At 41.0% G+C, this 15,143-nt stretch overlaps 1 protein-coding gene across 1 annotated transcript; it reads right to left on the bottom strand.

Annotated features, from left to right (window-relative positions):
- Positions 1-677: 677 nt before the first annotated feature.
- On the bottom strand, positions 678-1,422 carry LOC123185432 (uncharacterized). Its single transcript, XM_044597309.1, has one exon. The coding sequence runs from the start codon at positions 1,296-1,298 to the stop codon at positions 1,080-1,082; it is 219 nt and encodes a 72-aa protein (XP_044453244.1). The 5' UTR covers positions 1,299-1,422; the 3' UTR covers positions 678-1,079.
- Between the last annotated feature and the right edge of the window lie 13,721 nt (positions 1,423-15,143).

Raw genomic sequence — 15,143 nt, 5'->3', positions numbered from 1 at the left:
CGATTGCATAGCAGGTGGGATGATGCATGTTGAATATTTTAGTTATCGTCAGAAAACAAAGGGCCATCATACCCTTTTTTTTGCGGGTACACCATACCCTTTTTGAAGCAAATATAACTCCTACTAGCGTTGATTTATCTCATTTTATTTATGCCTTATTTATTGAATGTCAATAAGGGAGAAGATAAAGTAACAAAGAAAAGTAGGAAAAAAATGATCATTTGCACACTATTATATAGAGGTTGATTACCAAGATCGTCCGATCTTTCTTAAAGAAAACAGAAAATATTACATGTATTTTGAGGTTAAACTTTACATGCATAGTCCTAAACTTATTTCAGTATGTTTCTATTTATTTTTCCTTGAAAAAAGATAATAAATCTCGGCCTTTGCATCGAGTGATGCACACAACCATATATTACTGGTTAGAGTGTGGCTAGGTCTCGGTCAAGTGACATAACATTTAAGAAAGAAGAAAGAAAAACATGCATGGATCTCAATGTAAGATCTTACGAATATAGCATCGAATGAGATATAATCAAATTTCAGTTGACCGAGATTTAAAAAGACTGTATTGGTTATTAACCGATGCCAACCAAAGCCTGGCACCTATGAAACAACTTACATGTCATCAAAATGGATCGTCCATGATGTACCACAAACCCTATGACAAAAGACCAAATGAAACAAAACTATGCTGATGTTGATGAATCCAACAAAAGGTCATGAGAAGCTGCATGTTAATTAAGACTTTGATCGCTTGGTACAGGCTGAACAATAAGCTGCAGTTCACCGAACTACTTTAGTGTCCACGTTCTGTGTAACTTAATATAAGACGGTACAGAGATAGTCATAAACTACTCACTTTGATTCATAACAAGTGTCGCATGTTTGAATTAAGATTGAATTAACCTTAATTCAAAACTGCGCCACTATTTTGGATCGGAGGGAGTATGTGGCCACCTTGACCAATAAATTAACCACACGTATATGAAACAGGGCGCATGCTGATCGGCTTGGCAACGTTGGCGAGAGGTGCTTCATTAGGTGAGGCACACAGGCATGTAATGCATATGCAGCTAGCTAGGCCCGCCGGTGTAGATGTGGACTTCGAACCCGAGGATGATGACGGCGAAGATGGTGAAGAAGACAAGGGTGTGGACGAAGATGGACTTGCCGGTGGTGCGGAGGCCGCCGAAGTCGATCCTCCCATACGTCCCCGGCAGCTCGAACAGCAGCCCCGGCGTGAGCACCACGAACAACACCACCCCTACCACCACAGGGGCCCAGTCCATCATCTACAGTGTACACTCCTGCTGCGGCAGTGCAGTCCTGCTGGCCACTGTGTCTTACCGGCTGCCTCGGCTGCTGATGGTGGAAGATGCGTTTGTGTTGATGAGAAGGATGAGCGAGAAGGAACGTGGAAAGGAAAAGGGAGGGAGGAATTAATGGCCAACGAGACATGCACAACCGCTTTGATGCTGAAAGAAGAAAAAAAAGGATTCGGATGCCGTCGGATGAGGGTATATCATTGTGGTGTGCTTTTTTGATTTGGACGTAAAATCAAAAGCCAATCAACTGCGAAGCCAAAGATTAGAAATCATGTGTCGGGAAAGCCGCCGAGTGGGGTGGTGGAAGTTATCAAAGTGTTAAACGTTTTTTTTGGGTGAAAGTGTTAAATGTTGATGACTACTTCCTCTGTAAAAAAAATATAAGAGTGTTTAGGTCACTACTTTAATGATCTGAATGCTTTTATATTTGTTTATGGAGGAAGTACTTTGATGTAGACACATTAACCGGCACAACTGGCGCTGTGGTGTCGGATGCACGTGGTCTGGAGAATGGCCAAAGGTTATGGCCCTGATGAATGGCCGAAGCTTATGCAGTCGTCCACGGCCTAATCCTTGCTAATTAACCAACTGAGGGGCAATGGAGTATGCTTAATTTGGATTGTGATGAGATAATTGAGATGATAAGTACAAGCCAGAAATTCACATAGGCACATCTGTCTAGAGCCGTTGATTTGCGTCGTGATCCGGAAACTTGTTCGCGTACGTTTTTGGACCACGACTGTTTTTCTACATTTATGTTCGTGTACGTAGGCTGGATCGTCCCATTTTGTTCAATTCGTTCTTTTATTTTTAAAGCGGTTGTTCTTTTCAATCATGCTCCAGCCAGCCATTGTTACTGTTCACCTTCTTCATCTATGTTCTTTTTTCAATTCTTTGCTCGTCTTTTTTTAGGAAAACAACATGACTGCTATGTATTTTTTATTGATTTTTGGAATAAAGGATACAAAAGAAGGTCCTCAAACAAACAAACAAACAAACAAGGAAAATGAATATATACTGACAGAAAATAAACAAAACCTACTTAATAAAAGAAAATAATGCAACAAACACAACAGCAGAATCAAAAGGGGAACTATCTAAAGGAGTTCACCCATTCTGGATTGCGGAGGGGAGACCAAACTCAAACCGGACTTTCTTGTCGATCTTGCCAGAATTTGTGGAGGGGAGACTCTACCCATTCTGGTAGGTGGGGATTTCAACATCATTAGAAGAAGAGAGGAGAAAAACAATGATAATTTTGATGCCAGATGGTCCTTTATGTTTAACGCGATCATTGAAAGTTTGGACCTACGTGAGATTGCGCTCACTGGTAGGCAATTTACTTGGGCAAATAATCTTCCTACCCCGACTTATGAAAAGCTAGATCGGGTTCTCACGAGTGCTGAGTGGGAACAAAAATTTCCTCTAGTGTCAATGCAGGCAATGCCTAGAGGAGTTTCTGATCATACGCCACTTCTTGTTGATTCAGGTGAGGCGACTCACTTGGGCAATAAGAGTGTTTTCTCTTTCGAAAATGAGTGGTTCGAGAGAGAGGACTTCCTTGAATTGGTAGCAAGGGAGTGGGCGGCTGAGCAAAGAGGTGCCTCTGCGGAGGAAAGATGGCAATACAAGATTAGACATCTTAAACAGTTCCTTAGAGGCTGGGCTAAGAATAATAGTGGAGCTTATAGACTTGAGAAGGCGAGACTTCTCAAGTTGATTGATGATCTAGACATTAAGGCAGAGAGTGTGCCTCTAGCCATAGATGACCGGTATCTAAGAGGGAGGCTGAGGTCAGTCTGGCAAAGCTTCTTAGAGAGGAAGAAATGAAGTGGACGCGTAGAGCAAAAGTACGCCAAGTGGTTCAAGGGGACAACAACACTCAATTTTTCCACATGATTGCTAATGAAAAAACATAGGAAAAAGAAAATCATCCAACTTGAACAGGATGAGGAAACGATTGTAGGCCATGAGAACCTTAAGCTTTACATCTCTAATTTCTATAAACAATTATTTGGGGATCCATTTGAGAATTTTGTCAACCTGGATGAGGACAGAGTTGATGACATACCTCAACTTCGAGATGATGAGAATGAGATTCTCACAGCCCCTTTTTCGGAGAAGGAGGTGTATGAAGCGATTGCTCAAATGAAAAACAACAAAGCTCCTTTTCCGGATGGTTTTCCAGCGGAATTTTATAAGAAGTGTTGGGGTATTATTAAAGGTGACTTGATGCCTATGTTCAATGATCTCTTTAATAGACACCTGCAACTTTTCAAATTAAACTTTGGGAATATCACTTTGCTTCCAAAGAAGGAGGGAACGGTCCGCATTGAGTAGTTTAGGCCGATCTGTTTGCTCAATGTGAGCTTTAAAATTTTCACGAAGGTTGGCACAAACCGTCTCACACAGATTGCGCACAGTGTGGTGCAGTCAACACAGACCGCTTTCATGCCAGGACGACATATCCTAAAGGGGGTGGTTGTCTTGCATGAGACCCTTCATGAAATCCACTCAAAGAAACTTGATGGAGTGATCTTCAAAGTGGATTTTGAAAATGCCTACGATAAAGTCAAGTGGCCTTTTTTGCAACAAGCTTTGCGCACGAAAGGATTTGACGAAGCCTGGAGAAAACAGGTCGAATCCTTTGTGCAGGGAGGTAGTGTTGGTATTAAAATTAATGACGATATTGGTCATTACTTTGAAATGCTTAAAGGATTAAGACAGGGCGATCCCATGTCACCGATACTTTTTAATATTGTGGTTGATATGTTGACTGTGCTTGTTAACAGAGCGAAATAAAATGGTCAGGTAGGTGGTCTTATCCCACATCTAGTGGATGATGGGGTATCTATCCTACAATACACAGACGACATAATTATTTTCATGGAGCATGACCTCGCAAAAGCAAGGAACATGAAGTTAGTTCTTTGCTTATTCGAACAACTGTCCGGAGTCAAGATCAATTTTAGTAAGAGCAAATTATTCTGCTTTGGACGTGCCAAGGAGGAGCAAGAAAGATATAAACAGTTGTTCGGGTGTGAATTAGGTGCGCTTCCCTTTACATATCTAGGGATACCAATTCATCATCGCAAACTTACTAATAAAGAATGGAAATGCATCGAGGATCGATTTGAGAAGAAATTAAGTTGCTAGAAAGGCAAACTTTTATCGTACGGAGGAAGGTTAATTCTTATTAATTCGGTGCTAACGAGCATGCCAATGTTCCTCCTCTCTTTCTTTGAAGTACTAGTAGGAGTACGGAAAAGATTAGACTTCTACCGATCCAGATTCTTTTGGCAAATTGATGAGAATAAGGCCAAGTATAGGCTCGCCAGGTGGGAGATGATTTGTAGACCAAAGGACCAGGGCGGATTGGGTGTTGAGAATTCAGAAGTGAAAAATAGGTGCTTATTGAGCAAATGGTTATACCACCTTTCAGTGGAGACTGAGGGTGTATGGTTGCAGTTACTTCGAAACAAATACTTATACGCTAAGTCTTTGGCTCAGGTAACGGCACAGTCGTCGGACTCACCTTTTTGAAAAGGACTTGTGAGGACGAAGGTTGCTTTCTTTAACAGAGTGACATTTAAAGTGTGGAATGGGCAACGAACTCGATTCTAGGAGGATACCTGGTTAGGGGGCACTCCATTAGTGTTACAGTATCCAGTTTTATATCACATTGCACAATGGAAAGAAGTTTCTGTTGCGTCTGTGTTGCAGTCCATTCCCCGTAATATTCAACTTCGACGGGAACTTGTGGGTCCACACTGGGATACATGGTTGCATCTTGTGCGTAGGTTAATGGAGATTAATCTTTTGAATGCCAATGACACAATAAGTTGGAAGTTAACGAGGTCAGGTGTTTTCATGGTTAAATCAATGTATACATATCTAATCAATACTGGAGACATCCCAAGGTCGGGCCATATCTAGAAAATTAAGGTGTCATTGAAAATAAAAGTGTTTATGTGGTTTGTTCACAAAGGTGTAATCTTAACCAAAGATAATCTAACCAAATGCAATTGGGAAGGGAGTCAACAATGTTGCTTTTGTGACCAGAATGAAACAATTGAACATCTACTTATTAAATGTCCGATTGATAGATTACTTTGGAGAACTATTCATGTTGCTTTTAACATCACTCCGCCAACTTCAATATCACAGTTTTTTCATGACTGGCTGGATGGGGTGGTACCTCAGACAGCTACACAAATCAGAGTCGGAGCATGTGCGTTGCTTTGGGCGACATGGAATTGTTGGAATGATGTTGTCTTTAACAGACAAAACATTACTAATTTTTTGCAGGTCATCTTCAGAGCGTCTACATGGATCCGTACATGGTCCTTGCTGAGCCATACGGACCACAGGGCGCACATGGCTATTGGGTGCAACCGATGGGGAACGGTTGCACGGGATACATACAACCGATATGGATGGCGGTCCAGTAATAGGCTAGGTGTATAAACATCTTGATCTATTATAGCCGGTTGTGCCTTTTTTTATTTTTGGCCGCATATGGCATTTGTTTCTTCATGATCTTTTAAGACCACTTGAGAAGACTTTTGGACCTCTTTTCTTAATAAAATGGTTGTGTGCATCGAATGATGCAGAGGCTGGGGGTTAACCTCCTTTCTAAAAAAAGGAGTTCACCCATGATTCAAAGTTGAGGTAAGACTGCCTCTGGGCTCGTAGCAAAATCCACTTGAGATCCTCCTTAAATATCCGCCTACAACTGCAAATATTGGAGACCAAATCCTTGAAGACAAAGTCATTTCTGGTGTTCTAGATTACCTAAGAAGCTAAGATAACTAGTTCAAGAGCAAAAGGAACACCGAGAAGTCCTTTGAGCTACTCAATTTCATGTAGAATTCCTTGAAAAGATAACACTGATGACATTACGATTTCATTCTTCTAACCTTATAGATCTTGTTCTGTCAAATTACATTTTACGAAACTTACTTCCTGTTTCTTTTCTAACTTACAATCGTAGTTTAAGTTCTGTCCGTCAAAACTTGCATTACACACACATATGTACATACCAAGTTTCGTTGTGTGAAACCTACCACTAGAATAACTCTCCGTGAGTTTCGTTGTTTCACACCATTTTTTTTCGTGCGTCCATCCCACACGTCGTTGCTTCGATTACAGGACATTTATTTCTGTCGTGCCTAGCCCATTTTTTCGAAAAAGGGAGCTTTATTACTTAAAAGATTTAGGCTGCGTTTGGCAGCAAGGTTTTTTTAAAGTTTTCTGAGAATATTGCGGTTTTCGGAAAAAAACATGGTTTTGAAAACTTTGATGTGTTTGGCTTCAGAAAAACTGAAGTCCTATAAACCACAGTATCTCAGAAACCACGGTATTTTTGCTGTATCGGAAAAAGAGGTCCCGAGCTCTTTTTTCTAAACCGAAGGAGCGCCCTTGACGTCGCCGTCTATATCCAGATGAGATCGCCTCCTACTTTTCCTTTGACTGTTATTATCTCGCAAACCAATTCTATCTCCTGCTTATTAGCCGATTCTATTTGATTCACGTACGTTCTCTTAGGTGCTTCTTCTTCCAGCCGACGTCACCTGCGAGTCCCCCATCTCTTCTCTCGGCCATGAGTCAATCAAGCTCACCACCAGGGAAAAAAGGTATGCGCTCGTCTATGGCCTATCCTTAGATATTTGTCCAGTCTGATGAATGCAACGCAAGGGGCGGCATATTGAATATACTCCATTCCGATCTTCCAAGCAGTGGATGTCAACGTTGGATGGGACTAGGGTAGTGCTTAGTTTTCAGTGATCTTCCAAGCTTCTAGGTCGTTTCCAGTGATTAATTTCCAGCTAGTAGCGCACGTCTTGATTAGTTCATGGAGTAGATCGATTTGTCTGTCTGGAGACACTCGTACGCACAAGGCTATGCTAGATAGCCGATGCAATAGCAACGACGCACTACACGCACATAGAATTTTGGCCGGACTGGAGGTACATGCACGTATAGAAAAAAATATGATAGCAACACTCCCAAGATTGTATTGCTTTAATCTAGTTGATTAATGAACAATGATGTACGTCTGGTTAAATTAATAGTGCCATTGAAGGCCGGCTGATCGATCTATTTCTTGCACTTGTCTAGTTAGCTCAGCATCTAATTGTAGTCCTGTTGAGTAGGTACATCATCTTTTACTTGGCGACGCATCGTATTTACTTGCTATAATTTTAGGCCAATCTTCAACTAATAATTACAAAACAATTGCAGAGCCAAAAAAGGACAGAGCGGCATGGACTAATGGTCGCTTAAGTTTTCTAGTGTCAATGATGAAAGAGTACTCAGATGTGGGGAAGTACCGTGGCTAAAATGGGTGGACAAAGGAAGGATGGCAGGCTATGAAAGACCGATTAAATGCGAGACCTCCTGGAGCTAATTTTACTGTTTAACAGCTGAAAGATAGGGAGCAAAGGCTGAAGAAGGAACTGAATGTCGTCAAGTCTATTGTAGACAAGAGTGGATTTGGTTGGGATCCCAAGAACAAAGTTCCAACGGCTCTAGATGAAAAATGGGAGGAGCTATCAAGTGAACAACGCAAGTGGAGGCACAAACCATTCCCGTACTATGATGTTCTATATGAAATTCATGAAGGTTTGTTTCTGACAATGATTAAAATTAAGAAGTTACTCCTATCATGTCACTTATTAGTCACCTAATTTGTATGCAGGTAAAATGGCAAAAGGCAAGCATTGCAAAAGGACAACTAATGGTACTGAAGAGAGGTACAAGAATATGTCCCATCTTCCTGAAAATGGAAGCTATACTGATGATGTTATGAGGGCTGCTAGTATGGATTCTCCTGAGGCAACACTATCTGCTCCAGGGTCAGCAATCCCAGAATATGACTGGGGCGGAAATATATATGGTGATGATGTTGATTTATCATATGGTGGATATTTAGAACCTTTAGGGGGTAATGAAAATCATGTTTCAGCAGTAGAAGATTTAACAAGTGTGGGTTCACCTCGAAGGAAGAGGCTTCGGAATTCAAAAGGATCTGATGATGGAAGTGACAAAACTAAGGGTAAAAGAGGCAAGGACATTGTGTTGGCCAACTTGGTTTCTGTGAGGGAAGAAGAAATGCAGACTTATAAGGAAATGAAGACAAAACAAATTGACAGCTACAAGGAAATCAAGATGGCCCAAATGGAAAGGAATGACCCCAAAAATGATCCTTATGGCATGCCAAACTGTATTCAGAAACTTAGAACATTGTGAAGGAAATATGCCCTAGAGGCAATAATAAAGTTATTATTTATTTCCTTATATCATGATAAATGTTTATTATTCATGCTAGAATTGTATTAACCGGAAACATAATACTTGTGTGAATACATAGACAAACAAAGTGTCACTAGTATGCCTCTACTTGACTAGCTCGTTAATCGAAGATGGTTATGTTTCCTAACCATAAACAAAAGAGTTGTTATATGATTAACGAGATCACATCATTAGGAGAATGAAGTAACATACCGATGACAAAGGGAACAACGTATGTTGTTATGTGGTCTGACCGATAAAGATCTTCGTAGAATATGTAGGAGTCAATATGGGCATCCAGGTCCCGCTATTGGTTATTGACCGGAGACGTGTCTTGGTCATGTCTACATTGTTCTCGAACCCGTAGGGTCCGCACGCTTAAGGTTTCGATGACAGTTATATTATGAGTTTATGAGTTTTGATATACCGAAGGAGTTCGGAGTCCCGGATGAGATCGGGGACATGACGAGGAGTCTCGAAATGATCGAGACGTAAAGATTGATATATTGGACGACTATATTCGGACATCGGAAAGGTTCCGAGTGATTCGGATATTTTTCGGAGTACCGGGTAGTTACGGGAGAAGAAATGGGCCTTGATGGGCTTTAGTGGGAAGAGGAGAAAGGGCCAAGGGGCTGCTGCGCCCCCCCTCCCCTCTAGTCCGAATTGGACTAGGGAAAAGGGGGCCGGCCACCTCTCCTTCTCCTTCACTTCCTTCTCCCTTCCTCCCCTCTTGGTGGACTCCTACTAGGACTTGGAGTCCTAGTAGGACTCCACATCCTGGCCGCACCTAGCCTTGGCCGGCCTCCTCCTCCTCCATCCTTTATATACTGAGGCAAGGGGCACCCCATGAACACAAGTTGATCCACGTGATCTATTCCTTAGCCGTGTGCGGCGCCCCCAGCCACCATAGTCCTCGATAATATTGTAGCGGTGCTTAGGCAAAGCCCTGCAGTAGTAGTACATCAAGATCGTCACCACGCCTTCGTGCTGACGGAACTCTTCCCCGACACTTTGCTGGATCGGAGTCCGGGGATCGTCATCGAGCTGTACGTGTGCTAGAACTCGGAGGTGCCGTAGTTTCGGTGCTTGATCGGTCGGATCGTGGAGACGTACGACTACATCAACCAAACGCTTCCGTTGTCGATCTACAAAGGGTACGTAGATCACACTCTCCTCTCGTTGCTATGCATCACCATGATCTTGCGTGTGCGTAGGAAATTTTTTGAAATTACTACGAAACCCAACAGTGGCATCCGAGCCTAGGTTTTTATGGTTTAATGTTATATGCACGAGTAGAACACAAGTGAGTTGTGGGCGATATAAGTCATACTGCTTACCAGCATGTCATACTTTGGTTCGGTGGTATTGTTGGATGAAGCAGCCCGGACCGACATTACGCGTACGCTTACGCGGGACCGGTTCTCCCGGCGTGCTTTGCACAAAGGTGGCTAGCGGGTGACAGTTTGTCCAACTTTAGTTGAACCGAGTGTGGCTACGCCCGGTCCTTGCGAAGATTAAAACAGCACCAACTTGACAAACTATCGTTGTGGTTTTGATGCGTAGGTAAGATTGGTTCTTGCTTAAGCCCGTAGCAGCCACGTAAAACTTGCAACAACAAAGTAGAGGACATCTAACTTGTTTTTGCAGGGCATGTTGTGATGTGATATGGTCAAGACGTGATGAGATATAAGTTGTTGTATGAGATGATCATGTTTTGTTGAAGTTATCGGCAACTGGCAAAATCCTTATGGTTGTCTCTCTATTGCATAAGATGCAAGCGCCCAATAACTGCTTTACTTTATCGCTATGCGATAGCAATAGTTGCAAGAGCAATAGTTGGCGAGACGACCGTGTGACGACACATTGATATAGATCAAGATGATGGAGATCATGGTGTCATGCCGGTGACGATAGAGATCATGACAGTACTTTGGAGATGGAGATCAAAGGCGCAAGATGATGATGGCCATATCATGTCACATATTTTGATTGCATATGATGTTTTACATCTTATTTTGCTTAGTTTGACGGTAGCATTTTAAGATAATCTCTCACTAATTATCAAGAAGTGTTCTCCCTGAGTATGCACCGTTGCGAAAGTTCTTCGTGCTGAGACACCACGTGATGATCGGGTGTGATAGGCTCTACGTTCAAATACAACGGGTGCAAAACAGTTGCACTAGCGGAATACTCAGGTTATACTTGACGAGCCAAGCATATACAGATATGGCCTCGGAACACGGAGACCGAAAGGTCGAGCGTGAATCATATAGTAGATATGATCAACATAGTGATGTTCACCAATGAAACTGCTCCATCTCACGTGATGATCGGACATGGTTTAGTTGATTTGGATCACGTGATCACTTAGAGGATTAGAGGGATGTCTATCTAAGTGGGAGTTCTTAAGTAATATGATTAATTGAACTTTAATTTATCATGAACTTAGTCCTGGTAGTATTAGCATATCTATGTTGTAGATCAATAGCTCGCGTTGTTGCTTTCATATGTTTATTTTGATATGTTCCTAGAGAAAAATTGTGTTGAAAGATGTTAGTAGCAATGATGCGGATTGGATCTGTGATCTGAGGTTTATCCTCATTGCTGCACAGAAGAATTATGTCCTTGATGCACCGCTAGGTGACAGACCTATTGTAGGAGCAGATGCAGACGTTATGAACGTTTGGCTAGCTCAATATGATGACTACTTGATAGTTTAGTGCACCATGCTTAACGGCTTAGAATCGGGACTTCAAAGACGTTTTGAACGTCATGGAGCATATGAGATGTTCCAGGAGTTGAAGTTAATATTTCAAGCAAATACCCGAGTTGAGAGATATGAAAGTCTCCAACAAGTTCTATAGCTAAAAGATGGAGGAGAATCGCTCAACTAGTGAGCATGTGCCCAGATTGTCTGAGTACAACAATCGCTTGAATCAAGTGGGAGTTAATCTTCCAGATAAGATAGTGATTGACAGAATTCTCTAGTCACCATCACCAAGTTAGTAGAACTTCGTGATGAACTATGATATGCAAGGGATAACGGAAACGATTCCCAAGCTCTTCGTAATGCGGAAATTGACGAAGGTAGAAATCGAGAAAAACATCAAGTGTTGATGGTAGACAAGACCACTAGTTTCAAGAAAAGGGCAGAGGGAAGAAGGGGAACTTCAAGAAGAACAACAAGCAAGTTGCTGCTCAAGTGAATAAGCCCAAGTCTGGTCCTAAGCCTGAGACTAAGTGTTTCTACTGCAAAGGGACTGGTCACTGGAAGCGGAATTACCCCAAGTGATTGGCAGAAAAGAAGGATGGCAAAGTGAACATAAGTATATTTGATATACATGTTATTGATGTGTACTTTACTAGTGTTTATAGCAACCCCTCAGTATTTGATACTAGTTCAGTTGCTAAGATTAGTAACTCGAAACCGGAGTTGCAGAATAAACAGAGACTAGTTAAGGGTGAAGTGACGATGTGTGTTGGAAGTGGTTCCAAGATTGATATGATCATCATCGCACACTCCCTATACTTTCGGAATTAGTGTTGAACCTAAATAAGTGTTATTTGGTGTTTGCGTTAAGCATGAATATGATTTGATCATGTTTATTGTAATACAGTTATTCATTTAAGTAAGAGAATAAATTGTTGTTCTGTTTACATGAATAAAACCTTATATGGTTACACACCCAATGAAAATAGTTCGTTGGATCTCGATCATAGTGATACACATAATCATAATATTGAAACCAAAAGATGCAAAGTTAATAATGATAGTGCAACTTATTTGTAGCACTGCCGTTTAGGTCATATTGGTGTAAAGCGCCTGAAGAAACTCCATGCTGATGGGATTTTGGAATCACTTGATTATGAATCACTTGATGCTTGCGAACCATGCCTCATGGGCAAGATGACTAAGACTCCGTTCTCCGGAGCGAGCAACTGACTTATTGGAAATAATACATATTGATGTATGCGGTCTGATGAGTGTTAAGGCTCGCGACAAGTATCATTATTTTCTGATATTCACAGATGATTTGAGCAGATATGAGTATATCTACTTGATGAAACATAAGTATGAAACATTTGAAAAGTTCAAAGAATTTCAGAGTGAAGTGAAAAATCATCGTAACAAGAAAATAAAGTTTCTACGATCTGATCGTAGATAAGAGTTTTTGAGTTACGAGTTTGGCCTTCAGTTTAAAACAATGTGAAATAGTTTCACTACTCACGCCACCTGGAACACCACAATGTAATGGTGTGTCCGAACGTCATAACCGTACTTTATTAGATATGGTGCGATCTATGATGTCTCTTACCAATCTACAACCATCGTTTTGGGGTTATGCATTAGATACAGCTGCATTCACGTTAAATAGGGCACCATCTAAGTCTGTTGAGACGACACAATCTGAACTGTGGTTTGGCAAGAAACCAAAGTTGTCATTTCTTAAAGTTTGGGACTGCGATGCTTATGTGAAAAAGTTTCAACATGATAAGCTCGAACCCAAATCGGAGAAGTAAATCTTCATAGGATATCCAAAGGAAACTATCGGATACACCTTCTATCATAGATCCGAAGGCAAGACTTTTGTTGCTAAATTCGGAAACTTTCTAGAGAAGGAGTTTCTCTCGAAAGAAGTGAGTGGGAGGAAAGTAAAAAACTTGATAAGGTAATTGTACCTTCTCCCTTATTGGAAAGTAGTTCATCACAGAAATCTGTTCCTATGACTACTACACCAATTAGTGAGGAAGCTAATGATGATGATCATGTAACTTCAGATCAAGTTACTACCGAATCTCGCAGGTAAACCAGAGTGAGATCCGCACCAGAGTGGTACGGTAATCCTGTTTTGGAAGTCATGTTACTAGACCATGACGAACTTACGAACTATGAGGAAGCGATGATGAGCCCAGATTCCGCGAAATGGTTTGAGGCCATGAAATTTGAGATATGATCCATGTATGAGAACAAAGTATGGACTTTGATGGATTTGCCCGATGATCGGCAAGCCATAGAAAATAAATGGATCTTCAAGAGGAAGACGGACGCTGATAGTAGTGTTACTATCTACAAAGCTAGAATTGTCGCAAAAGGTTTTCGACAAGTTCAAGGTGTTGACTATGATGAGATTTTCTCACTCGTATCTATGCTTAAGTCTGTCCGAATCATGTTAGCAATTGCCACATTTTATGAAATCTGGCAAATGGATAAACAAAACTGCATTCCTTAATGGATTTATTAAAGAAGAGTTGTATATGATGCAACTAGAAGGTTTTGTCGATCCTAAAGGTGTTAACTAAATATGCAAGCTCCAGCGATCCATCTATGGACTGGTGCAAGAATCTCGGAGTTGGAATATACGCTTTGATAAGTTGATCAAAGCATATAGTTTTATACAGACTTGCGGTGAAGTCTGTATTTACAAGAAAGTGAGTGGGAGCACTACAACATTTCTGATAAGTATATGTGAACAACATATTATTGATCAGAAATAATGTATAATTTTCTGGAAAGCATAAAGGAATATTTGAAAGGAGTTTTTCAAAGAAAGACCTCGGTAAAGCTACTTACATATTGAGCATGAAGATCTATAGAGATAGATCAAGACGCTTGATAAGTTTTTCAATGAGTACATACCTTGATAAGATTTTGAAGTAGTTCAAAATGGAACAGTCAAAGAAAGAGTTCTTGCCTGTGTTGCAAGGTGTGAAATTGAGTAAGACTCAAAGCCCGACCACGGCAGAAGATAGAAATAGAATGAAAGTCATTCCCTATGCCTCAGCCATAGGTTCTATAAAGTATGCCATGCTGTGTACCAGATCTATTGTATACCCTACACTGTGTTAAGCAAGGGAGTACAATAGTGATCTAAGAGTAGATCACTGGACAGCGGCCAAAATTATCCTTAGTGGAATAAGGAAATATTTCTCAATTATGGAGGTGAAAAAAAGTTTCGCCGTAAAAAGTTACGTCGATGCAAATTTTGACACAGATCTAGATGACTCTAAGTCTCGATCTAGATACATATTGAAAGTGGGAGCAATAAGCTAGAGTAGCTCCATGCAGAGCATTGTTGACATAGAAATTCGCAAAATACTTACGGATCTGAATATGGCAGACCCGTTGACTAAAATTATCTCACAAGCAAAACATGATCACACCTTAGTACTCTTTGGGTGTTAATCACATAGCGATGTGAACTAGATTACTGACTCTAGTAAACACTTTTGGGTGTTGATCACATATCGATGTGAACTATGGGTGTTAATCACATGGTGATGTGAACTATTGCTGTGAAATCACATGGCGATGTGAACTAGATTATTGACTCTAGTGCAAGTGGGAGACTGAAGGAAATATGCCCTAGAGGCAATAATGAAGTTATTATTTATTTCCTTATATCATGATAAATGTTTATTATTCATGCTAGAATTGTATTAACCGGAAACATAATACATGTGTGAATACATAGACAAACAGAGTGTCACTAGTATGCCTCTACTTGACTAGCTCGT

The sequence above is a fragment of the Triticum aestivum genome, chromosome 2A (assembly GCF_018294505.1).
Source record: "Triticum aestivum cultivar Chinese Spring chromosome 2A, IWGSC CS RefSeq v2.1, whole genome shotgun sequence".
Lineage (NCBI taxonomy): Eukaryota > Viridiplantae > Streptophyta > Magnoliopsida > Poales > Poaceae > Triticum > Triticum aestivum.
The sequence above is the reverse complement of the archived record's forward strand: the minus strand, read 5'-3'. Positions and strand labels throughout refer to the sequence as shown.

Excerpts from the sequence above, each read along its gene's own strand:
- LOC123185432 (XM_044597309.1), bottom strand. The coding sequence starts at position 1,298 with ATGATGGACTGGGCCCCTGTGGTGGTAGGGGTGGTGTTGTTCGTGGTG.